At 38.9% G+C, this 25,058-nt stretch overlaps 1 protein-coding gene across 7 annotated transcripts in view; it reads right to left on the reverse strand.

Annotated features, from left to right (window-relative positions):
• MGA (MAX dimerization protein MGA) overlaps nucleotides 1-25,058 on the reverse strand; it is a 63,720-nt gene that overhangs the window by 15,252 nt on the left and 23,410 nt on the right. For 6 of the 7 annotated variants that reach the window (XM_086749945.1, XM_086749944.1, XM_086749943.1 and 3 more), the window contains exons 6-17: nucleotides 21,698-21,826; nucleotides 21,010-21,108; nucleotides 19,451-20,112; nucleotides 18,457-18,814; nucleotides 17,782-18,005; nucleotides 16,641-16,781; nucleotides 16,143-16,215; nucleotides 14,185-14,705; nucleotides 12,433-12,730; nucleotides 10,109-10,738; nucleotides 9,203-9,505; nucleotides 6,053-7,755 (exon numbers count right to left, since the gene is read on the reverse strand). In XM_086749945.1, the coding sequence (XP_086606071.1) occupies nucleotides 6,053-7,755; nucleotides 9,203-9,505; nucleotides 10,109-10,738; nucleotides 12,433-12,730; nucleotides 14,185-14,705; nucleotides 16,143-16,215; nucleotides 16,641-16,781; nucleotides 17,782-18,005; nucleotides 18,457-18,814; nucleotides 19,451-20,112; nucleotides 21,010-21,108; nucleotides 21,698-21,826 (5,141 nt within the window). The remainder of the gene's footprint in view (nucleotides 1-6,052; nucleotides 7,756-9,202; nucleotides 9,506-10,108; nucleotides 10,739-12,432; nucleotides 12,731-14,184; nucleotides 14,706-16,142; nucleotides 16,216-16,640; nucleotides 16,782-17,781; nucleotides 18,006-18,456; nucleotides 18,815-19,450; nucleotides 20,113-21,009; nucleotides 21,109-21,697; nucleotides 21,827-25,058) is intronic. The other variant, XM_086749946.1, reaches the window with a different exon arrangement.

Genomic DNA, 25,058 nt, shown 5'->3' on the forward strand with positions numbered 1-25,058 from the left:
GAAACCGTGCAGTATCCTCCCTCCATAAAACCACTCTCAAATACTCCCAAGTCTTCCATCACCTTCCATCCACACCACGAAGGATTCTACAAAGTTTTGGTAGCATAGATTCTGTATAGAAAGAGGTACGACTTTGTGAACTACTCACCTCTTCCTGTACTATGAAGTACTGAGATACTACTGCTGAAACAAAGAAAAGTGATGCTCAAGTTATCAGCTATAGCTGCTAGATCTGAACAGAAAAGCATCCTTACTTTTACAAGTTGCTACGCACACTCCCATATTGCCTACTATCTCTGTGCTCATAAAAAAGGTCATGTCTTTTGAGAAAGAGAGAGAATAGCAAGGAGAATGACCTTAGATAAGAAATTACAAGCCTTAGAGAACAATCTTTCTCCTTCTTTCAAAGATATTTTTAACATGTACTGACTTCAAAGACACCATTCTTCTCTGCCCAGGAAAGCAGCTCTGATCTCTGGTGAGTTCCGTATTTGGAAAGAAGATAAGTAAGTTATTCTACTACTACTAACTGTGGGGTTTCTTGCAGCTTTCTTTCAGAGCAGCTATGAATCTGTATTATGCCATGATAGTTTTTGTTATGAGTATAAAGAGCAGCATGGAGGTAAAACAAATTCTCATCCGACTTTGAAAGTATGGTACTGGCACTGGCAGGAACCTGAACGAAGTACTGTTTCTCTCTGTGCATCAAAGTCCAGAAAATTCTTATTTGTTCCACCTTGTAAGTATTTTCCCACAAAGCAAGACTCATTAGCACTGGGACCAGGTAGAGCACAGAGAAAATGAACTGTCATTATCAAGGAAGCAGTGCATCACTTTGAACCTGACAGGCTGGTCAGGAGCTACACATCACCACTGCTCCTCAAGACAGCTGGAGAATGAAAGTCAGGAGACACCACGTCCCTGGGACCTTGGTGAGGTCCAATCAAATACTGCTTGCAGGACATATGCAGGGGCTCCTGAAACTGTGAATGAGTTAAGACTACATTGTATTTCAGCATAGGTATTTCAACAACTTGTTCACTGCCTGTGAACAGTACGCAGATTTGTTTCACATCTGCTAAGTGGCTCTACATTCTTACAGAAACTTAAGAAATCTTTAAGTTATACTATATAAAATCTTGCTTGAAGAATATCACTTATGCAAACAGCTAGCAATTTTTCCAACAACTCCTCCTCACACTTTCTTTACTTGTTACAGACTTTGTCAAGATCCAGTTTTAATAAACAAGAGCAACTTTTTGAATGTTTTTTTTTAAATTAAGTCATTTTGTTCTTAAGACAACAGATGCATCCTAGTTGCCTTTAAGTTAACTCCGTAGCTTCTCTATTGAAAAGCAGAGACTGACCCATTTGCACAAGATCAGAAAGGCAAGAAAATTAAAAAACCACAACTGGAGATTTCCCGGTTCTCTGCAAATCCTTAATTGCTATGCCAGGGTTCAGAGTGAACTAGAGGATGTACTAGAGGACCCAGAGTGCTGAAATTCCAAGAACTCCTCAGCTAAGGAGAAGAACGTAAGCTTGAATCCAAAATTAAAGTCTACTAACTGGTAAGAGTGGAGGCAAGGGAAAGCAAAAGCAGAGAACCCGGCAGATATCAAAATTACACCATCTCCCCAGGTGCAGACCTTCTGTTGAGCTACAACAGGTGATGTAAACATGTGCTATAGCTGATTCCACAGCCTTTTTTTTAATCCTCCCCAGGGCCTGACAAGAGAAGGAAAAGTATTATAAAGCCAGAGGAAAACTAAAACCTGGCTGAACAAAAATTTTTCAAATCAAGATACTATTTAAATTACAGAACTACTGAATGGATACATACCATTATGTTAAAAACATTACATGTGCAAGAGGTATAGGGTTACATAATTTTAACAGGTCACATTTTATGCCAACATAGTTGTATTTCGTTATACATACAGCACTTGTCATTCTTGCCTGCTGTCCTGGGCCATCCATAAAGCCTCTTTGATGCTGGAAGCCTCCTAATATTTTATCTACCTTTTCCGTTTTATACAGTACCATTGCTGCATTTCTACATGCAAGAGATGCATGCTGCTTTTCTTCAGTGGACAGGACCACCCTGGCTAAACTACATTTGGACACCATTACAGTGCAGGGAAGGGAGACACGCAAGGTAGTTCAAATGATGCTACAATCCAGAGAATGAGAGGAAAAAATTGCAGGAAATTAGCTTACTGTAGAAACACTATCATGGTAAAGCTTTTGAGTGCTCACAAGTTACACTGGGCTAACCAAAAAGTCGACAGTAGAATCATCTAATGGTTTGTGTTGGAAGGGACCTCTAAAGGTCATCTAAGCCAACTCTGCCCCAGCAAGGAGCAGGGACATCTCCAACCAGATCAGATTGCTCAGTGCTCCATCCAATCTGGATGTTTCTTGGATGTTTCCAGAAATGAGGCATCTAATTATCCAGTAATTATAGTAATTATCCAGCTAGAGCTGTTCTCATGGTGAAACTTTCTACATGCTATCATACTAGAAAAATAGTATTCAAAACCTGAGACGTGGCATCTTTTTCATGAAAGACAGGGGGAAAAAATAGAAGTAAATACTCTCCACTGCCCACCAGGAACTTCGTATCTTTATATTTACAAATCCTGAATGTGGACATATGTAAAACAAAAAATACAAAGGGAAAAATGCTTCAGGATAGTAAATCTTTCCTCTCTACCTCTAACCTCCTAACAACAGGAAAAATATCACAAAGACAGTCAGAAGTAAGTCCACTGAAGTTCTGCCATAAGAACAGCTACTCCTACGTAAGTACTGCCAATGCATCACAGGCTGAACCCTATTCATAGCCTAGTCTGACTTCCTGTTGGGGTGCAAAACTTTTTACATGCTTGTGGAAGCCCTATCTTTCTAGTATTACTTTCCACAGGTCCTGTAGTTACAAAACTTCTAAATGCCTTTGAGCTTGTAAGAGTAAAATGCCTTAAGGAATGGAGACACAAGAGGAGCAATCCCACACTACAACAGAAGTTCCAAAGCTGCTACAGAAATGTCAGCACTTTGTGCTTTCCGCATTTCAACACCTGTTTCTGAGTACTCTCCTCTTACTTTTATCTGTCTGTTCCTGGTAGCCTACATCCCTGTTGCTGTTTCCTGAAGAGCAAATTGCCATATGGCAGAGGGACCTCAGTGACAGTGCTGAGAAAAAAGGAGGGTAGATGACAATGGATGTTGTTAGACATTACCCCAGCAAACACCTCACTTCTGGATCTGCATTCTATGCTACAGTGTCTGCAGACTTCACACAGGGTGTGTACCAAAAGCTCAGAACATGTGAGAGGTTGTTAGAACTTAAATCGTCCACATAATATGTCACCTGCACTTTTTATTAAACTTATAATGTTACAATAACTCATAATAGTTCCTTATAATTTTCATATTCAGCTCAGAAAAAGAACAATTAAAAAACACATTTTAATAGCATTTAAAGTAAAATAACTTGCCAGATACAGAAGCTATGTTTAGACTAGTAAGTTAAATGGGACCATGGAACTATCTGTAGCATTAAAATACTGCAACAACCCCTGGCATAGTTTTGGCTTAAGCCAACAAGCATTCATCTGAACAACTCACAGACACAGTCTGTGACACAGCTCAGGCCAAGCAGACATTCTCAACAGGAATTCTGTGTGTAATAATCATGCCTTTGATATCAAGAGTTTAACATCATGTCCCACACCATTGCACTTGAATTTGTTCAGACAACAGGTCCTGATATTGATTAGTTTGTTTATACATATATTCTCTGAAGGTTTTACTCATATCACCAAACCCGAGACAATCAACCCTCCTAAGCTTCTCTTGATGCGATCCAAGGTAAGAAATGCAAAAGGGCAAAGAGACCATCCCAGGAAGCTTCTCTCATTTTGTTGAGTAGAGGATGAGTCTACAAGACTCTCTTAAGTCAAGTACACAAAGTTAGCACAAGGTAAGAGGGTAATGTGAAGAGTATTGATACGCAAAATTAAGAACAACGAAGTAATTACTGCAATGAGAACCAGTGTAGGGAAATGTACTAAAAAAGAAACAGTAACAGCTACTACAGGCAAGTAGCAATCCTCCTGACACTCACTGGAGTTTTCCGGGGTTTTTAATGGTTATTTCCTGAGTAACTAAAATCAGTCCATATTCCAAACTAGTAGTTAAAGAGCTGTCCTTAGTATTTTCACTAAACAAAAGTATTAGTGGACATGTGTGTATGTCTTGCTTCTATGTTTCCACTAGCTTAATGAAACAGATAAACATCCTCTAGCAGTCTGTTTATATGATCTGACTTCATCCAGTCTGACAAACACCACCAGCATAGCCTGTCTTGGAAGCACTACGCTGACAAAAGAGTACATCCCAGTGAAAAGCAAGACAGACTTACATACTTAGATTTACAACTGAATTATCCATCAAGCACTGACATGCTAACTTAACTTGCAGGCAGCACAGGCTAACAAACTAAGAACTCACCCAAATTCCAGACAGGTTTTTACAGTCCTCAGATCTCACTCCTCAGCTTTACTGCTCTAGAACCAAAGCTAGCTTACTCATGTTTGTCTGAGCTTATGGTGAAGACATACCCTTACACAGCTTACCAAACCATATTAGTCAAAACCTGCACAGTAAGTTTCTTCCAAAACAAACATTTCTTATAATCTCTGATAATTTTTTTCATTTAATCATCCTTTTGCAGAACAAAAGGAAATACATCTTTAAAACATCAACTCTGATAACAAGCTACTCTGTGACCCACACATTATATTACCTGTTGGCTTACCAACAGATTCCTAAGACTACCTTGTCTGGAAAATTTATCAGGCATCAGGCACTAATTAACCGTGGCTCTCAAAACTTGATGATAACTCTGCTGAAGTTATTGAAGGACACTAGAGTTCTCAAACTGTCACCATCCTACTCCAGACAAGACAGCAACCGCTCAGTTTTCAGCTTGAAAGAACTTCCAAAAATTACATCTGCTTTCAGTTTCCACACCTTCATCCAGGCGAGATGCTATCATCTTGCCTGAGAAAAGCAAGCCAGAATATGAACTGATTAGTCAATTTTTCTGGAAGTTAAATAAGATTCTCTAAAAGCCAGTGTTGCTGACTTAAATGAGCTACTTTGCACATGGTTAGAAGGAAAAGAAGTCTAATTTGGTTTTCAACTCTGAGAGGACTACACTAACACAAAAGAGCTAAAAGAACTACATATTTTTAAATTCCTGAAAATACTTACATAATGTCCCCTATTGTTAATTTGTTTGTTCTTCAACTCTTCTCCAGTTTAACCTTTCTCTTTCCACTTTTATGCTGTATGAAGAAATGTCTACCTTATTTCTAATGTCCATTTGACTGACTCACAAAACCACAACTTCATAAATTTTAAATAACAATGCACTGTTTCTTAAGTCACATACTGATATATAAACAGTATATCAAAGAGTTACATATGGGACTGTTATCTTTTAATTTTTGGGTGAAATTTGATGGAAATTCTATGAGCATTAAAAGCTAACTATATCTTAACTATACTAACCACAATGTTTTACTCCTATTCTGCGACTTCTGGAGCAATTTGTTTTCCATTGAATATGGAATGACAGCTTTCACGCACCACTTAAATTTAGTACTAAATTTCAAGATTAATTTAAGAAGAGATTCAAACATTCCTTCCAGAAATAAATGATAACTAAGGGCTACAAAAATTAAGGGAAAGAAACAGCTTAAAATGACAAAAACACTAGACTGGCTACTACATTTTACAGTGAAACAAGCTGCTCGAGTAAATACTGGAGGAAGACAACATGCAACAGTTCTATTACAGCTTGCTTAATATACTCCCGTTATCTGAAAAATGGACTGAAGTCCAGAACAGAAACATCATACTGTGTCTTTCAAATCCACGGGCTGCAACAGGTTAGTTGGTCAATTAAAAAAAAAATAAATTAAAAAAACCCAACCAAACAAAAACACAACAAAAATTCCTTCATAAATAGTAAAATGCTTACCACTTTTTCAACATCTACTTCCTCTTCACTCGGGAAGTCAGAAGCACCATCGAGCATTTCATCAGCAGAATCATCAGTTTTTTCATCCTCATCATCCTCCTCCTCCTCATCATCATCATCTTCCTCTTCCATATCATCAGCAATTATATCCATACTGGGCATGTAACCCTTTTTGTGACGCCTGGGTTCCTGTGCCCTCTGTTCTGCTGTCAGGAAGTCACTTTTCTCAGAGGTATCAGCTTTGTTATCCACCTCACTCTTATTTTCCAAAGCAGGTACAATACTAGATATTTTACTCCAGGAACTGTTGACATGTGTTACAATATCATGACCTGTTTTCATTTCATCCTGAGAATCAAAAGCATCTTGTTCTTTGTTGATACTGCCTTCTTGCCTAGCTCTGTCTGCTTTGACTTCCTTGATATTGACTGTATACTTTTCTCCTGAAGCATTATCCTGCTCTTTTGCAGAACTGATTTCAGACTTATTTCCTTTTTTCTCTCTTATGCTTTCTGCTTCTGTAGAGCTGTTGTACTCCTTCCTTTCCCTATCTGGCTGCATAGCATCATCCTGGCATTCTTGTTTGTTCTGAGACAGTTCAGTCCCTCTCTGTTCCTTCTTGTTCTCCAGCTGTGTATCTTGCCCTTGTTGACTCTGTGACTGCCCAGAACTTGCTTTGTTGTCTTCCTTGATCTTTGTCTGTGCATCTCCTTCCTGCTCTTTTACTTTTTTCTCTTCCTGTTCAGCATGTATTTGGTTCTTTCCATGGTTCTTCAACTGTGCAGCCTCCTCATTCCTGAGACTCTGCGGATATGCATTATCCAGAGGAGCAACTAGAGATTGATCTGATGACCCACAAGCAGTTTCAGAGTTAGTTGAAACAGCCTCCACTACAGTTTCTGAACTGACAGAATCCTCTTTCTCCTCAGAGGACCCTTTTTCTTCCTCATCATTTGGCTTCTCACTGATGTATGAATGGTCAGATGATATGACATCTGTGGAAACATCATGCTGAGAAGAAGAGCTGTCATCACAAGAACTCTCTAGCACCTTTGAGTCCCTCTCCACCATCTCTAATGCAGTAGAATTTCTACCAGGTGCAATTGTGCCAGATGCTGACTCAACATCATCTGACTGGCTAACTGACAACGTATTTTCTTGTTGTTTCCTATCCGACACTGTGACCTCAGTCTCCGTAACTTCAATGTCATCTGAGCATGAAGCCTTCCCATTCTCCTTCTGCTGAGCAGCACCCGAGTCCTCTTTCTTGCATATTTTCCTGTAATCCTTCTTCATCTGAAGAGATGCAAAATGGTGAAGAATGGAGTTTGGCACAGTCTTCTGTCCTGGCAGCTGAAGTAAAGCAAAACTGCCAGATTGTAAAGGTATGAGATTAGCAGTGGTAGCTGGCAGACTACCTGAACTGCAGGTTATTTTAGACTCAGAGGCTGTTTGATTTGTTACACTGCTAGCAGCAGCAGGAGAGATCCTCAGAGTAAGAGTGCCTGCCTGTGACACAAAACTTGTTACTGAAGGAAGAAGAGACGATGATTGAGTGGCTACATTAGGTGTAGGGGATAACTTGGGTACTGCAGTTTGTACAGCTGAATTCGTGGCAGAAGTGGAAGACGCAGAGGAAGTGGGAGACACAGGTGACTCAGGAGGCTTAGAAGGTGCAGGCAATCGGATTCCTACAACAGATCCTGTGAGGAAAACAAAACATCAACTAACACTTCCTCAAAGCAATTTTTTAACCGTAGTTTTAGTGTCTGTTGACGTTCTAGAAGTAGCCAGCATTCTCAAGGATCACAATGTAATCAGGTCTCTGACTACAAGTTCTCAGAGAAAGAGCTGGTACTGTATAAAGACATATAAACTATTGAATTTTTATATGGAACACTCCAATCCATGAGGTGGCTACTCTAAAACTAACAGATTTAATGGCAAGTTCCAGCATTAAGGTTTTTAATTAAAAAAGGCACTGAATTTTGCTGAAGTACTCCCATTTTACTCTTCCACATTTTTTAAAAAACAGGAAAATTATCATTTTCTCCAAAAAGTAGTAAGAAAATAGTACTTAATTTTAAAATGCCTTTTTTTTTTTTCCTCAGAAGATTACTTCCACAGAGGAAAAACTATGACAAGATTACACAATTACACCACAATCATTTTAAACTTAATGAACTCTTCTGCGGCATTTCAGAACTCCGTAAAACAAGAAGGAAAAATACCACCACTGGCAACTAGTTTCTCTTTTACAGCAAAAGCCCCAAAACAGAAAGTAATTCAATGAACTTTTTTACTGATTCTTTACTATGTATCATACTCAAACCTCAACTAAGACACTTTCTCTCCTCCCCACAGTTTTGTCATCTACTGTTCTTGCCCTTGCCTCTTTCTTTTCAACATCACTCTTCCTCCCTCTCCTCCAGATATTTCTTAATAAAGGGAGACCAAAGAAAAATTATACTGGAAAGTAAACATGCATGTAAAGTATATTTTGTTTATAAACATGTTTTATTTAAAAATATGTACAACAATATGCTCAACAAGCATCCTACCTGTTTTCTGTAAGATACCTGCAATCTCTAACTCTTCCAACCCTATCTTCAACTATGCACTAGATAAACAGCTGAAAATCAAGCTTAATTTTCTTCTCACACTGTAAGGAGGAAAAAACCCAGCAATTTTGTATTGTAGTCTAACATCTGAACTGAATATCTGCTGTAAAAGCCTAACAAACCTGCAAATCAAACAAGCACCACATTCAATGAGACAGAGGTAACAGTTCATTCTTTTTAAGAGAATCTCCAACAATAATTATTTTTCAATCTCCAGATCAACATAATTTTTTTTAAGTTATGACAGTTATGACAATGGATATGGCTTCTTCGCCACACACACTGTCCCTTTTACTTGCTGCACAGAACTCCCACATTTTGGTGACTTAGCTATTAACTACACCTTCTGTATTTTAGACACATGGTATTTAAGTTGCATTGTATCTCAATAATACACTATGTAGAATCAAATCAGAACTCTGCTCAATTACTTCCAGCAGGGGAAAGGAGTATCCCGGAGACATGTATTACATTGTTAATTTCCGGGTAACACATTAGAAAGTCAAGAAAGAAACACTGCACTTTGTACCTGGATTGTGGAACATCACTGGCTGCACACTGGGCTGGGCACCTGCAGCTCGAAACTGATGTAGAGGGACAAGCTGAATTATCTGTCCATTAGGATGCCTGAACAGGTTCACCCCACCAGGGCTCCGGAGAGGCTGAAGGATCATCCTCTGCCTCTGAGCAAGCGGAGTGTTGTTTAGTGGGCGCAAAGCAGGAGCGCATCCTGTCTGATGCACTGGAATCAGCAACAATCGAGGTCCTACACGTTTCTCTGCTCCAGGAGACATCTGGGGAGTCTTATTTACAGCTTGTGGAGTAGTATCTTCTGAAACATTTTAAAAGTTATATAAAAATCAGATTAAGAGAAGAGCCTACACATCAGGCATTATCCGTAATGAAAACAAGGACAAGTACTTTGGAAACAACTAGATGTCTTTACATTTGTTTGAAAGCATTTTTTCCCTCTTTTTATTCACAGGACACACATAGAACCAACGAGGCCAGAACAGTCTTCTTCATGCAGTTCCACTGACATTTCTCAACCATGGCTCAGAAGACTCCTATGTTAATGATGAGAGAGTAATTCTACACCTTCTTGGACTCCACACCAACTGTGAAATTTTAGCAGTCATAGCAGTAATTGTGCTATACATTTCTATGAGCCAAGAAATTATGTGAGACTTACAGCTCATTTCATAGCAGTCACTGACCAGATAGCTACATTTTTTCCCCCTGTACGAGCTCAAGCTAGAAGAAAACAAGCAATTAAAGAGAATGTTTCTTATCCTATTTTAGAAAGAAGGGTGAGGGAAGTGAATCTGTATTTAAATCGGGTTCTACCGCTGTAGACTGTATTCCAGCTATTGAAGAAGGCAGAATAAAAAAAGAAAGCGTTTGCAGTAACAGCCCCAAGGCACCTAAGCCTTACCTCTTCTTGGATTCAGTGAAGGACTTGAATTAACTCCTGACAATACAATAGGAACAGAGCCAGCAGAGGAAGTTGGTGTGGTCACCACAGATGTAGCTGTTGCAGTTGTTAGTACAACTGTAGAAGTGGATGTTGTGACAACAGGACAAGTAACAGTTGGTGGTGTTACAACAGTTTTAGGGAATGATGTGGTTGCTACTGGTGTAACAATCCCCGTTGCTTTTGTTACATTCACAGTGGCAGCAGGAGTGGTGGATGAGGGAGTAGTACAGGTGTTGATTCCAGGTGTTGCAGGAGCAGCTGTGGTTGTAACCACAGGAGAGCAGGCAGGTTCATTAGCTCTTGTTTGGCTAGGAGAGATCACAGCAGATGCTGCCACACTGGTACTTTCCACAGTAACTGTAGAAGTGGTACTGGCTGTAGAGACCCCAGGAGAGACTGTGCATTGAGCTGGTGATGGCCTTGAGGGAACCACGGGAGCAACGACCATTATTGGTGTAGGCTTGATACTGAACTTCTGTGGCCCTGCCAGATGCTGGCGTGTGCTCACTCCAGGAATCTTCTGCTGTAGAGCTCCAGCTTTGTTCATCACAAACTGCGCGAACACACCACCAGGTGAGGGTCGGGCAGCTGCAAATAAAAACTTGCAGGTCAAAATTTTAATAGATTTCTTCCTCGTCTTTCATGAGGTGCTACAATTGTAATTTCAGCATGAACTTGAGCCTCCATTTTCTCTGTACTTCGTAATTAAATTGAAACCTTTATGGTAGTCCTGAATATGCCTTACACATCAGAAATACGTCTGCTTTATTCCACTTCTATAGCTTTTTGTTGCATTTTTTCCTGGCCACACAAAATAATCAGGTCTTGAGAGGTTGTTCTTTACTGTGAAACTATCAAGAGACAATTCTAATTACAGTACAGGAAAACAAACACCTAAGTGAAATAATGGGCTCAAACTATTTTCTAAACCTCAAATTCTTCCTGTAACAACTTGTGTGATCTTCCTCTTTTCACTCCTTCTTGGTTTTCATCCCACTTCTACTGTATCCACATCTTACACAGCCATGGGGGAAAGGGGTGGGAGGGAGACAGAATGTGCCGTGTCTCCTCACTGCAGTGACATTCATGCAACTGAGAACTGGATGGGACAAATCTCACCAACTGGAAGTAATCACTACTGGGAGATCCTTTCCCTGATCCCTTGCTCTCCAAGGGATCAGAATACTGCATCTACATCACTCCAGATGCCTACAGATAAGTACCAACAGCACAGAGATTATCAAGTAAGCCCAACTTAAATATTGTAGTTATTTATGCATACAGCATCTTTAACCCAGAATATGCCAGAACACTTAAATCATATATGCAACAATCACTTCACCCATCAATGAAATGCAGCCAGCTCTTTAATATCACATAAACACACAACACAAGAAGTTTTATTCAAGGACAAGAAAAACAGCACACCCATTTACATGGCAATGAAAATTTAGGCAGAAAGAAACAAAACTAACAATCAGAAATTAAAGTTTTGCCAGGACATAGGTAACATCCTTTTCTCTTGCAAAGCTTCTTCAAATCCTTAACTAACACATGGGAATATGTGGATAGGTACTAGATTTTTTTTTAAACTTAGACAAAATGTAATTAAGGTAACTTCCTCTTCTGCCATGCTGGGGTAACCACTTCAGTACCAACTCAGACACAAGTATCTTTTTGATACTTTTTTTTTTTTTTTTTTAAAAAACCCAAAGTCCTGACTAAGTCCAACTCTGTTTAGCTTGTGAAATCCAATGAGATTACAGGCTGGTGTGGTTATTGGCTGTACATCCGTTGTTTCACTAATCCAGATTTGGACCATCTTGTCTTTCACTGCTGCTTCACGCATCTTTGCTGGTCACAAGAATTCAAATTGTAAGTGCAACATCATCAGAAAAACTAACAGCGAAGAACCACAGATTAGAGTGATCCTTTACTCATTTTAAGTTAAATAGATGTTTGATGAAAAGTGATTAAAAATTATAGTAGGAAAACTCTCAAAACAAAAATCCAAGCTTAACATTCAGCTTTATCTCCATCCACTCTTCCTTGTCTCTTGAAAATATGCTCTAGTAGTACTAACAGAATAACTAATATTCAACACCTGTAATCTTATTCTGAAGTCAAAATAACACTTTCTGCTTTATTGCAGAGGCAGTTTAGGTAGGCAATGCAGCCAAAGGCAGCATCCACTGCTGCACAGAAATCAACAGCAATGCTGTACACTCACTTTTTACTTCAGCTTCACGCAATTTAAAACACAGTATTAAGTTCCAACCTACCTATCTGTCTCTGTGCTGGGGCATGAGCTTTCAGAGTCGTCACAGTGGGGGTTGAAGTAGTGCTGGTGGAAGATGAAGTTTTGGGAGTTGATGTTGTGGGCACCTGGACTGATGGTGTCCCAGAAGCAGCTGCTTTAGCACTGGATGCTACCTTGGAGATCACAGTACTGAGGGTTGAGATATCAAGTACTGGGGGTCGCAGCCTGCCTGTGATATAAGCTGCTAGCCGACTGGCAGGATGTAATGCCCCCATCTGTCCCAAAAGCAGTTTGGCCTGAGGATATCTTTTATCATTAACCTGAAAAAAGTGGAAAACGGAAATTTTGTGAAAAGAATGCTAATTCACCACCTCTGGAGAGGCGTTTCATTCCATGGGACTTCCAAATGTCCTTTCAAAAAAACATTGCAATTCAGAATGGGAACTCCTAATTTCCTGACTGCCCAGGAGAATGTCAAACAACTTTGTCAGATCTTTATTATATAGATTTTAGACGCTACTCAGACTCTCATATAGAATCACAGAGTCCAAAGGAACATGCGAAATCACTGAAATTAGAGTGAAGCTAGCACTTATTTTTCCTATTCCTTACTTACGCTACAGTCCTGAATAAAAAATGAGTTGCCAAATTTGAGGACAATTTTGGATAAAATTCTCAAACCTAATTAACACCTAGCACCACAGAACAAAAAATACTTATGTCATATACATTGGGACGAAACCTAAAGAGCTTCTAAAATTTTATCAGCTTTTTTCTTATCTGTACTGTCATTTGATGCTCTAACCAAGGCATTACAAATTGATTAACTTCAAATTCAGAGTTGTAGTTGTAACTGACTGCATGGGAGAGAAGAAACAACACTTCTCTGATAGTGTTGCCTTTTACTTTCAAGTTGTTTGATAATACCTTCTAAAATATATTTAAAACACTGTACCTAATAAGGTCTTGACTCTTTATTGATCAACTTTTATAAAAACAGGAAATCTCTCCCCCTATACTTTTTTATCTCCACTGACGTCTCTTTGAGAGGACACCATATCTGCAAAGTGCCATGAAAAAAAAGTTTCCTTTCATTTTCTAATGCGTACGCCTTCCCTGAAAGTGGTGTTACTATAATCACAAATACCTTTGATTAAAAAAGTTCTTCATCCTAGCCCTACAGTTCCTACCACCAATTCATAATACCAAGTTGGCAGCATGAAACTGCAGGGAAAAGACTCACTTCGAATTTAGGATTACAAAACCTCCTGATGAACAACAGATACTCTGCAGACAACGCAGGGTATTAGTGAAGATTAACAGTAAGCTGTAGTAAAAAGCAATTTAATGCTTAGACTTTCATTTACAAGTTTTGTCCCAATGTACACTTCCTCAGAAAACGATCTTTTTGTAGCCTCTAACAGCCATTCATTTAGAAATATTATCTGGCAAATGCATCTGCAAGGAGTTTTCCAAAGCACCAAGAAAATCTTGAGAGGGATTCTGTACTCGGGTCACCAAGACCCTAATGGCCGAAAGGACAAAGGACAAGCTAAACCATCAGATTTCAGACTTCCAGACTTCCTGTTATTGAGTCAATCTTGAAAGGGGCAAAGCTCATGGAGATGCAGGAATGCCACCAGATACTAAGAATCCTTTTCTGGACAGGTAAAAGACTAGGCAGATAAATTAAAGAGTGTTCTCCCTTTCAAGGAATTCTGGGATACTGGATGTAACTGAATCTAATCTCCACAGTAAAGGCACAGGAACCCACCTGAATCAAGCCTGAGGGGCTCATATTAGCTTTGCGTTTGTTGACGATCAGCTTTCCCGCAGGGGAAACCCCTGCATAAAAAGGCAAGCCTTTGCCCCCATGCAACTTCTCCCGCAGTTTGTCCAATGTGTCTGCCTGCAAGAACTTTAGGTTTTCTGGGTTTTTGCATGATGGTACTCTGCTGTCAGGAGTCTCCAAGACAGGCACCTCAGGCTTCTCGTCCTTGTCCTGGTAGGACGGCACTGAAATTTTCACTCTGGAGGAGTAGACAGGAGGGTGGTTCTCATCCTGGGCCTTCTGTTCCGAAGCCAACTCAATAATGAAGCTACCCACTTTGAGGCACTGTGGCGCATTGCTGTTGATATGCTGTGATAAGACGGTCAAGATCTTATTGTGATCTTCCTCCCAGTTGCAGTCAGAGATAATCTCGATAAGCTTGGTTGGTCCACCTGGAGTGGTCTGATGAACATAGGAGGTGGAGGAAGAGTCCCCCTCACTACGGGAAGACCACCAGCTTTTCTCTGAGAAAGAATTGAAATAGGTTTCTGCAATACTATGGCATTTTAATCACCTGGATATTCAAACAGTTTTATTCTGCCCACACCTCCACCCTTGTCTCAGCTGCAGGGCAACAAGTAAAAGAACTATTCAAAGCATCACTTCCCCTCGCAGAGCTTCACAAGCAAGCAAAAACTCACTACAAAACTAATGTAACTCTTTCTCACAGCTCATTCCCTGCAGCCATACCAGCTCAGGTTGTATCCCATTGCATCACAAGCTAAACAAACCTTGCTTGTTTCAATACATGGATGAAAGATCTCCAAGCAACACCAACATGCAGTAGAAAGCATCGCTGGTTATTCAAGAGATAGCACTTTTCTCTTGGAGTCACAAAAGGACCAGTGTCCTATCATGGCACGAGGGGCAAACGTGCTGCTAGCAGAACTGTCTTGATAGAAGACGTGTAACAGAAGCATGACCTTTTGTTGCCATTAGAGATCCAATGTCAGTTTCTGCAAAACTGTAAGGATGTTGAGCCCTGTGTCCTGGTCATTTTAATTTCACCTACCAATTCACCAGCATTTTCAACTAGTTGTATTATTTTTCCATTCCCATCCTTAAATGTAGAGTGCGCTGTTGTACACATCAAACGGTGAAAAAGTTCAGCTCAAAAAGGCGGCTATATTTCATTAGTGGACGACACAATTCCTCTACTATATGTCTCATTTTAAAGTTCATAATATGATTTGGGCCACTTCAGACTGAAGGAGAACACAGATGTCTAGCCTACTTCTTTACGAACTAGAAACTCAAACTCAGTATATATAATGTAGCAAAACTTAAGCCTTCCAATTTGAACTGAAAGAACTTAGCATCACATAACTCCAAACAACGTATAGGTGCTTCCTTGTCCCATACAGTTCTAAGTGAAGAACACAAGGATCCTATCCTCAGAGTACCACTTGTATATTTATTAATTCTTCAGTAACTACAAAGTAATAGTAAGGGAAAACAAAAGGGAAGAAAAAAAAAAAAAACAACCAACCCAGACAAACTAAAACCAGTCATCTCCGTTCCTTCCAAAGTATCTAATTATTACTCTTGAAGACAAGTCTGCTGTGAGGTATTGTCTTTTATCACCAAACAAACTATTGTAATACTGGCCATTTTAACTTTAAAGCAACAGCAAGTACTGGGTATTTAGCTTGCTGTATCTCCCACGTGACACATACATCACTACTTAAGAAAACAAGAAACTGAAAACATGAAGATTTTTATTGACAACCATAGTAACCTCCCTCAGCAGTAAATGGACTTCTGTTTCATCAACAGCTGCAGCTTTTACAAAAAAAAAAAAAAAAACAAAAAAAACAAAAAAAAACCAAAGCCAATACAAAAAGCCCTAAAAAACATGGAACTACCAAGATGTCAAGTTATACTCAAGACTCAGCTCTTACCTCCTGATTTATCAGTGTCTTTCTTTATCTCACAGGTTGCTTTCTCAGTAGACTTAAGCTCTGGTTCATGCTCCTGCAGGAGGAAAGAAATGCAAGAAAAATATTCACCCTGTGTATCTCTCTTCCACTAAACCCCACATCACTAAATAACCTAGTTCATCATACTGTCACCCTGAATCATAAAACATATGCTAACTTCAACAATGCTACAATTTTCAGTCTAGAACAGCTCTTCTAAGAATGAACATTTAAGCCTTACATGGTAATCTACTCGGCAGCCAGGAATCTCCATAGACAAGACAATCTCTATCACAGTAACAAGGGAGGTTTACCAGCACTGCTAAGTGATATAGGCTCCATGCTCCACAGCCCTATCACCATTAAATGTAAAGTAAAGCCCTCACGTAGCATAAGAGTTTGTGTGGAAAAAACCACCTCAGCATTTTCAATATTTCTGCCTGTTCTATGATACACGGTAGTTACAATGTGACTTCTTACCTTTATACTAGAACTCTGTGAATCATTTTTGTCTTTCTGCTGCTTTTTCTCATCTCTCTTACGTTCATACGCTCGGACCCTTGCACAAGTCATCATACTTTCAAAGTACAAGTAGACAGGATCCTTGTCCTCATCTCGAATCTACCAAAAAAACCCAAAACAAAACCCACCACATTAGATTCATGAAACAATTCTGCTTTCTAACAATACTTCAACATTAATGCTTCAATAGTAAATGTCAAAATAAAGGCCTAGTACTTACAGCTGAATCTGTCCTCTTTAGTATCACATAGCCCAGCCTACATCTTGCTTCCAAACTGCATATTCTAGGTTGGACGGGGCTCTGAGCAACCTGATCTAGTTGAAGACATCCCTGCTTCTTGCAGGGGGACTGGACTAGATAACCTTTCAAGCTCCCTTCCAACCCAAACCATTCTATGATTCTATGATTCAGAAGGAGAGGGTGGGGGAACAGAGCACCACCACCACTCCCAAAAACCCAAACTCATTCAGATGCTCTTCTAAGTCAGGAAACAAGTTCTAAGTGTCACGTATCGTTTAACATTCCCTAGTATACATTAAACAGCAGCACTGGTATGTTTGTTCTTAAGACAACTATACTCAACTCTGCTGCTGCTTTGTTAGATACTAAGCTGAGGAGAGAGGCAAAGGCAAATTCTTCCAACGTTGGCAGTGAAACCTCAAACATCAACAAAAAAAGAACCCAGAACTACACTGAACACCGTGTGTCTGTACCCAGATTTTTTTTTCCCCACGTAATTCATTAATTAGATAGACTACATTACACAGCTAACAACTTCTACAAAATATTACAGGACCAGCAATCATTTTGCCAGAAACAGCATATATTATTGAATTTTTTAAAATAAGGCTGTTAGTGAATCATAATCACCTTTCACCATCTGCATATTACTACAGTAAATTCTCAACAGAAGACAGACATAGTTAAAGATTTATAAACAGTCAATTCATCCTAACTTATCAACATACCTAACGGGCAGTCAATCTTGGGCTTTAATCTCAAATTTCATCTAAAATGGCCTAGCACAGAAGCTTTTGGCAGTGACTGGTTTAATTTTCAATAAATAGAAAAACAAATGCATCTCTTTTTCTTTCTTACCACTGGATTGGGCTTAGGAGTATACACTCTGCCTGGTTTCATTCCACTGGAAGATCTATGCTTAATAGAAGGCAAGACTTCAGGGTTGGGCAGTACCGCAGATTTAACTGGTTCAATAACAGATGGTGTTGGGATGTAAATTGGCTCTGGATCTATTTCACCTTCTACTTTCACCCACAAGGGACAATTCCTGATAGGCTGTTCTGGCTCTGAGTCACAGATAGCTGAAACAAAGAGGAAAACCAAAACCAATTTATTAATAAATGAAGCACCAACTAACATAGCAGTAACGGAAATTTTTGTTTGAGCCTGAAGTCTAGTCAGTGATAGCAGTAATTATCTCATATCCTTAGTATTTAAAGGTATTTGGAGAGTTGAGCAAGAGTTTAAATTATCAAAAAGAAACTCCAGCTATTTAATCACAATAAACAACTAAGTAGTGCCAAAAATGCTGATCAGATAAGTAAGAGTTACAAAAAAAAAAAAAAAAAGGGAAAAGGTGTTATTTCCTGCTAGTCAGCTATAGGAAAGCAGATGTTGCAGACATTTCTTGAAATTCACTCCCAGCTTCTGGATTTAGAAATAGCATCACTACTACATCCTGATGAAAACGCCCACCAACATAGGTGGTTTCTGCAAAGCTGTAAGTAAACACTTTTGCCCAGCAATACTCACTGTATTCCACTCTTTTTCTCTTCTTCTTATCTTTCTGCTTCAGCTCATCTTCCTCCCCATCACCCTCTTCTTCCGCACCTTCATCCTCTTGCTGTTCTTCTTGTGATCCATAGAACACAAGATTTCCACGCACAGCCTTTTTCATTATTTTCTTATGTTTTGACCCTCCCTTCACCAGCAACACTTTTCTCTTCAAGCAAGTACAACCAAACATACAGTCTGGCCTGCGGCAGTGGGTAGGCTGACGTTTCTCCAGTGCTAGACTGGCACAAATGCAACCCAGTCGACAGAAATCATTATTGCAAGGAGGTGCTCGTCGTCTTATTATTTTGTGGATAGGTTTGTTTTTGAGAGAAGCCTAGGAAAAATTTTAAACAAGTATACACTTTAAATTTTAGTAAGAGGAAATTTTAGTAAGATTAAATCAAACATATGCAAAATTGCCATTCAAAGTTCATTTAGAATAATCCCTCCAACTACATCGTTTACATATGAAAATTTGTCATCTATACTGAAAAAATCAAAACACAGGAGAGTTTGCATTTGAAGTCTTCTGAGAAGCAATTTGAGACCGCTAAAACATCTTGGTAATAAGTAGGGTGTGAAGGAAGCAAAAGAGGTTATCATGTGACAACCAAGGTACATGGCCAGGATTTCTTTGCAGTTCAACTGAAAAAAAAAGTGACAAATGGTAAGGAAATGCAGTTATTCAATAGCAATTGCATTAACCAGAATTTTTTACAGTGAAGATTTGAGGTAACTCAAATTATTAATGATTCATAGCAACATGCTATTGTCACAATTAGTTTTTCACATACTGCTAAGTCAGCACTTCTCAACTTTCACTGCAAAACTACACCACAAAGGAACATAATGATTTGTCATGCTCCTTATCAGCTTCAGTCTTATTTTCTGCACCTATATGCAATATCACAAAGTGTACAGATTTGGAAAAGCAACAGTACAGAATAAAAATAAAGTATTACAGATCTACCTGAGCTGTAAGCAGGGTTGCCAGAGAGATGTCTGCTCGTTCTTCTGTAATATAGGTCCGTGGTTTGCCATCCCAGAGAGCACAGTCTTCCAAGTCCATTAACTTCACTTGAGATTTAGACAAACCTGGTGGACGAGCTGCTTGTTGCTGTTGCGGTGCTTGGTGCACACTGATCTGTTTTGGAAGTATGTTTTCATACAGAGCTGGCACCACAAAACTAAAATTATATGCTTGGTTAGTCAAACTGCTATTTGAGACAGACTTAGCAGCCTTTTCCCCTGATGCTGAAGAGTTCTGTTTCTGCTTTCCAGAAAAAGGTGAAGGCAGTATAGGCTTGTAAGACGTTTTTACTCTACTGTTTGTAGATGTCTGTCTGTTTTGAGTCTTTGTCTTCCTAGAGGTAGATGACAGAGGAACAGGCTTGAATGTGTAAGAGGTTGATGGAATTATGGTGGACTGCTTCTTTAAAACACTGTCGAGAGTTCGCACATAGCTAGTGCTCTTAGTGGGAAGCTGATAGACCACAGGAAGAGTGGGACTGGGAGTGGTAGCAGAAAATCCCATACTTGTTTCCATCAACTTCCCTTCATTTTCCAGGTACTCATCCAGCTTATCACTACAGAATGCCGAGCGATTCTTCAAGGAACCTTCTGAACTGCCACCTAAACAAAGAGCACTTAAACTAGCTCCAGGGAAAATGTACTGACAAATCTTAGAATATTTAAACACAGAAGAGGTAAATACCTCTCTAAAAATATATATACAATTATTTCAGAAAAGTACAACACAGGCACACCAAATATAATCCACACTGAAACACAATTAGCTGTCTGAACAACTGTTTTTTTGGAGATGTTATGTGTGTATTCGCTCACAAAAACCAGTAAGCCTTCAACAGGCAGTGCTTCTATGCAACTTACTTTGTTCTGAACACCTAGCCTACCTGGTACACCACAATATATCTGAAATACCCAACATAACATTGTATGAAAGTGCAGAAAGTACAACATAAATATTTAATCTAAATATAAAGCAAAAACTAGCAAATTGCTAAATATCTGTTTTTCACTGAGGCAGGGAAAAGTAATCAAATAAGTAAGGAATATCTACTCTAATTGGAATTAGAAGTATACCAATATAAATGAAAATTACTCTAGCTCATTAGGGGCAACAGAATTCTGTTGGTGCAGTATGGAATTACCATACTTCCAAGTAAACTCAAAACTGATGAACAAAACCAAAACTAGTACAGCTTTGATCTTCACTCAAGCCTTCTGTGTGTAACAGAATACATGTATTTTTATCTCACTCAGAATAAGTTCCTCTCTTCCCTCATAAACTTCCATTTTGATGATGGAAACAGTACCAAAAAAATTCTTTATTCATGACAGTTTCAATACAAAAAAATAAATCCGTCATTAAGACACATGCAATTACCAAATTGCAAGATCTATGGAACTTCAAGAAAAGGACACATGTTGGAAATATGTACACTGATCTCTTTTTCTTCCCTTTTTTTTTTTTTTTTTTTTTTTTGTTTGTTTGTTTGTTTTTTTTACCTTCATTTCTAGAAGCACCATGAAGCTTCCCCCGCCAGCCTTTGATTTTTGTGAAATCATTTGTCTTTCCTGTCCTGGAAACAAAAGGAAATCCAGTATCTGGAAAAGAAGAATGCTAGCCTCAGTTTATGAACCAAGCTTTATTGTATCAATGTCCTCGCAAACTCTGCTTATTCCTTTTCAGGTTTAGATGAACAGTAGTATATCAAAGGCTGAATAAAGATATCTGATTTTTAATTTATTTTTTTTTCTTAATTAATAGAATACTTAACAAAGCCAAGCTTCCTGCAGACTTCTGCTGTATGGCCATGCATCTCCTATCCCACATAAAAGATGTCTTCTCCTGTATTTTTAGTTTTAGTCCCCTTAGCAATGGTGTGAGCAGTTGATTCCAAAATGCAAACAGGTAAATTAGCTAGTTAGTATGCTAAAACTGAACAGGCAGGTTTTGAGCTGATACTACATTTCTCTCAGTGAGGAAAGTAGCTAAAAGACAATTTGGCCAGAATTACTCAGGATTCCTTGGCCAGTAACTGCAGAATGATTTAAGGAAGCTCTCATATTTTGTCATTTTAATACTGCTTCACTCTCTAAAATACCAAGTTCAACTAAATGGCCATTCCGTCCTTCTCATCATTGACAATAAAAAGTAATACTTGAGATTTCAGCAAATTCATATTCTACCCACCTGGAGAATTGGGATTGGTTCCTGGGTAGCTCCACAAAGAGTAATTTGAGTAGGAAAGAGGAAGCTGCACACCCAAGTACTTCAAGTCAATGCTCATTGTTGGGTCCACAGAATTCAACTTCAGTCCCACTACAAGAGGCAAGTATCAGTAGATGTCCCAATGCAACAAGATGTTAGGAAAAAGAAAGTCAAGGTACTTAGTAAAAAATAAACCATTAAGTCATATACAGGCTTTTCTAGCATGCACTCACCATTTTAAGAGACCTAAAAAAGAGTATTAGCGACTATAACTGTTACTTATACTGGATTTGCAGCAGGTATGTATTAAATAGTATTTTATGTAATAGGAAATAAAGAGAAAAATTGAATTACTTTTCATCGTTTTCTTGATTACTACTGAAGGTTCCACAGAAATGTATTAACCAAAGCGTCTATGTTGTAATAATTCTCACAGCTGTAATAATTCTCTTTTTGAAGAAGTCAGCATCCTTTACATCCTTGAAGGCTAGAGTTACTGCCTGAACACAACTCAGATGACTATTTGACATTTGGTATCACTACATAAATTATCAATCCTCCAGTGGTACTTAAAGATGCCCTTCCCTACTGAAAGCTGTTCTTGTGCAAGAACATATACCACACAAATTTCAGTTTCAACCAGTAATAAGAGACAAGAGCAAACCACATTTTAGTTCTGAAGAAGTATGCGTCTGTGTGTTCAGAAATTTATTTATATAAATAAAGTTGTATTTCAGGCAGTGCTCTCAGGACAAGTTCATCAAATGATCCACGTATCTCAGTTTGTTATTTTTTTTTCCCAGGCTTGGCACTTTGCAATAAAATATTTCTTTTTTTTTTCTTAACGGTAGAGGGGAAAATGGCTAAACTAAACAATCCATGTTGTTGATGATATCACAAATGCTTAACTGTCTGTAACATCTTCCTTCATCAACTCCCCCAAAATACTCAAATTAAAAGACTTCAGCTGGTCACAAGAGCTATCTTTACCCATGATGAAACATACATATATATACAGAAATGCTGAGAACAAAATAAGCTAGTAAATTTAACTCAGTACCTTTTTCAGAAAATATTTTTACACTGAATTCAAGAAATGACTGTGGTCAATCAAATTCAGCTCACAGTCTGAAGTTGAAAACATCCATTTTGGTATTTAGCTAAAGAAATCTAAACACGTTGCTCCTGTTGACAAGTCTGAAATTCATATATTAAATATGTGAGTTTCGAAATGGAAAATGTAAGAACTGACAATGCTCAGGACACATGAAGTAGTGCTTGCACATACAGTAGAAATGTGGTGTTAGTAGTACACATTTATGTTCGTAAGGGGCAACACAGTGACCTGGTTACCAACAGCCCGAAAACAATCAACACAGAACAAATGTCAGACACAGTTGTTGAAACAGATTCTGCTATCAAGGATAGCCTAATAAGATATCATTTTCAAATCTACATAGGAAAAGTGAGCAGCAAGCAAGTCAATCCAGTGTTTTGTATAAACACATGTCAACCACCAAATGTCAAGATGGCATCAATTTCTTTTCAAACTCAATTTAAAATAAAGAGTACACAGTTTCTTTTTCTTGACACTCCATTTAAATTATTCTGTCATCTTAAAAAATAAACCTAGCTTTGTTCAACACTCAAACAAAAATAAGAACATCATCCATACACAAAACTGATTATTTCAGTTCAGTATTATGAAGTAAAACACCCAGACAAAAAAATAGAACACGACTCCAACAAGTGCAACATGGAATGAACGCAGACACCATAAAAAGAACAAACGGTAACAGTAAGTATATGTCAGTATAGACATCACCATACATGACACACGAACTATCATGTATATTAACTTCTATCATCTCCAGTATTGCTAAATTTCAGCTGTTGTAATCAAATAGTAGCAAATGGAGAACCACCTCCTTCAGAACGTTATCCTCTCCATCATACGTAGCTGCTAGATCTGAAAAACAACACTTGCCAACAGTGCCCTTCATTTTCAGAAATCTAACAAGATTCAAACTAGCTCAGACAGAAGAGGCATCCCCTAGCATTCCAGTACTCCAATAGGCACTTTCCTTCTAACATTCTTAAGCTGAATTCCATTCTTTCTGAAGCATCTTCTTCCTGCAGCTCTGGTGTCTCTAAGATCTAGATGCCTCAATCACCGTTTTCTTAGCTTCACAAATCAACAGCAGTTGTGTGGTTCAGGTACATCTCCAACACACCATCACTGAATCTCAAAATGAAACTTATGCTTCTCAACTACATGGTCCAAAACCAAAAGTGGAGTTAACATAAAGATTGCTATGTCTATTTCCCACACTGCAGTGAGGACAAGTCAGTCAGGTTCTACAAAATGGCTGAAAGCACATTTAGAAACATGTACTTCACATCCTCCAGACAGATGGGAGTCATGTCTCTCTGTCTGTTCTGTAGTAGATGACAAGGAGGTATTAGTTACAATCTGTGTCCAAGAAATTCTGGATAACAAGTACCAGAATCAAGAAGGCTAATGAGACTGCACCAAGCTCCAGAAAGCTACTTAGAATCAGTATGTCTGGGAAAAAATACAGCCCTTAAGTGTGGCCTAGAGGCACTCCTTAGCCTCTACTGATGATACTGTGAAGAGAGAGCGAAGAAGAAGGAAAAAAAAAAAAACCAAACAACAATCCTGCTCTTAATTGACACCATTGTGTTCGTTCCCCGATCTCAAGTCTGCAATGGAAGGTAATAGACTTGTAACTTTTTGGAAGGTGAAGGTAATCCTAATGAAGTTTGATTCCGGTTCACATGCAGCAGTTGAAGTCTAACAGAAGTTTACATATTGTAATTCATTTCACTGCCTGATCAAATTATATCTGTATCTATCTGCAGAAATGCTCTTGCTGCAAGTAGTCTTCACATAACTTCACTTCCCTCAAAAAATTAGACAGGTGAGGGTCATTCTCTTCATTGCTGAATTACAATTTCACTGTTTAACAGCACATTACCATCCAACACTGGAAACGACAAGTCACAAGTGTTCAAGAAAATCAAAATTCTCCACTTCTTTTTCTTAGCCTGATGTTTGACTTTTCTTGTCCAAGGACAACACGGCAGGGCACTAGCCATCCAGGAGGTTCCTGGAATGTGTGGATGACAACTTCCTGTAAGTGCCAGAGGAGCCAACAAGCAGAGGCGCTATGCTGGATCTTGTTCTCAACAACAGGGAGAAGCCGGTGGGGAATGTGGAGCTCAAGGGCAGCCTTGCCTGCAGTGACCATGAGATAGCGGACTTCAAGATCCTTAGGCCAGCAAGGAGGGTGCACAGCAAGCTCTCTACTCTGGACTTCAG

Source organism: Chlamydotis macqueenii, chromosome 5, assembly GCF_036417535.1.
Source record: "Chlamydotis macqueenii isolate bChlMac1 chromosome 5, bChlMac1.mat, whole genome shotgun sequence".
Classification (NCBI taxonomy): Eukaryota; Metazoa; Chordata; class Aves; order Otidiformes; family Otididae; genus Chlamydotis; species Chlamydotis macqueenii.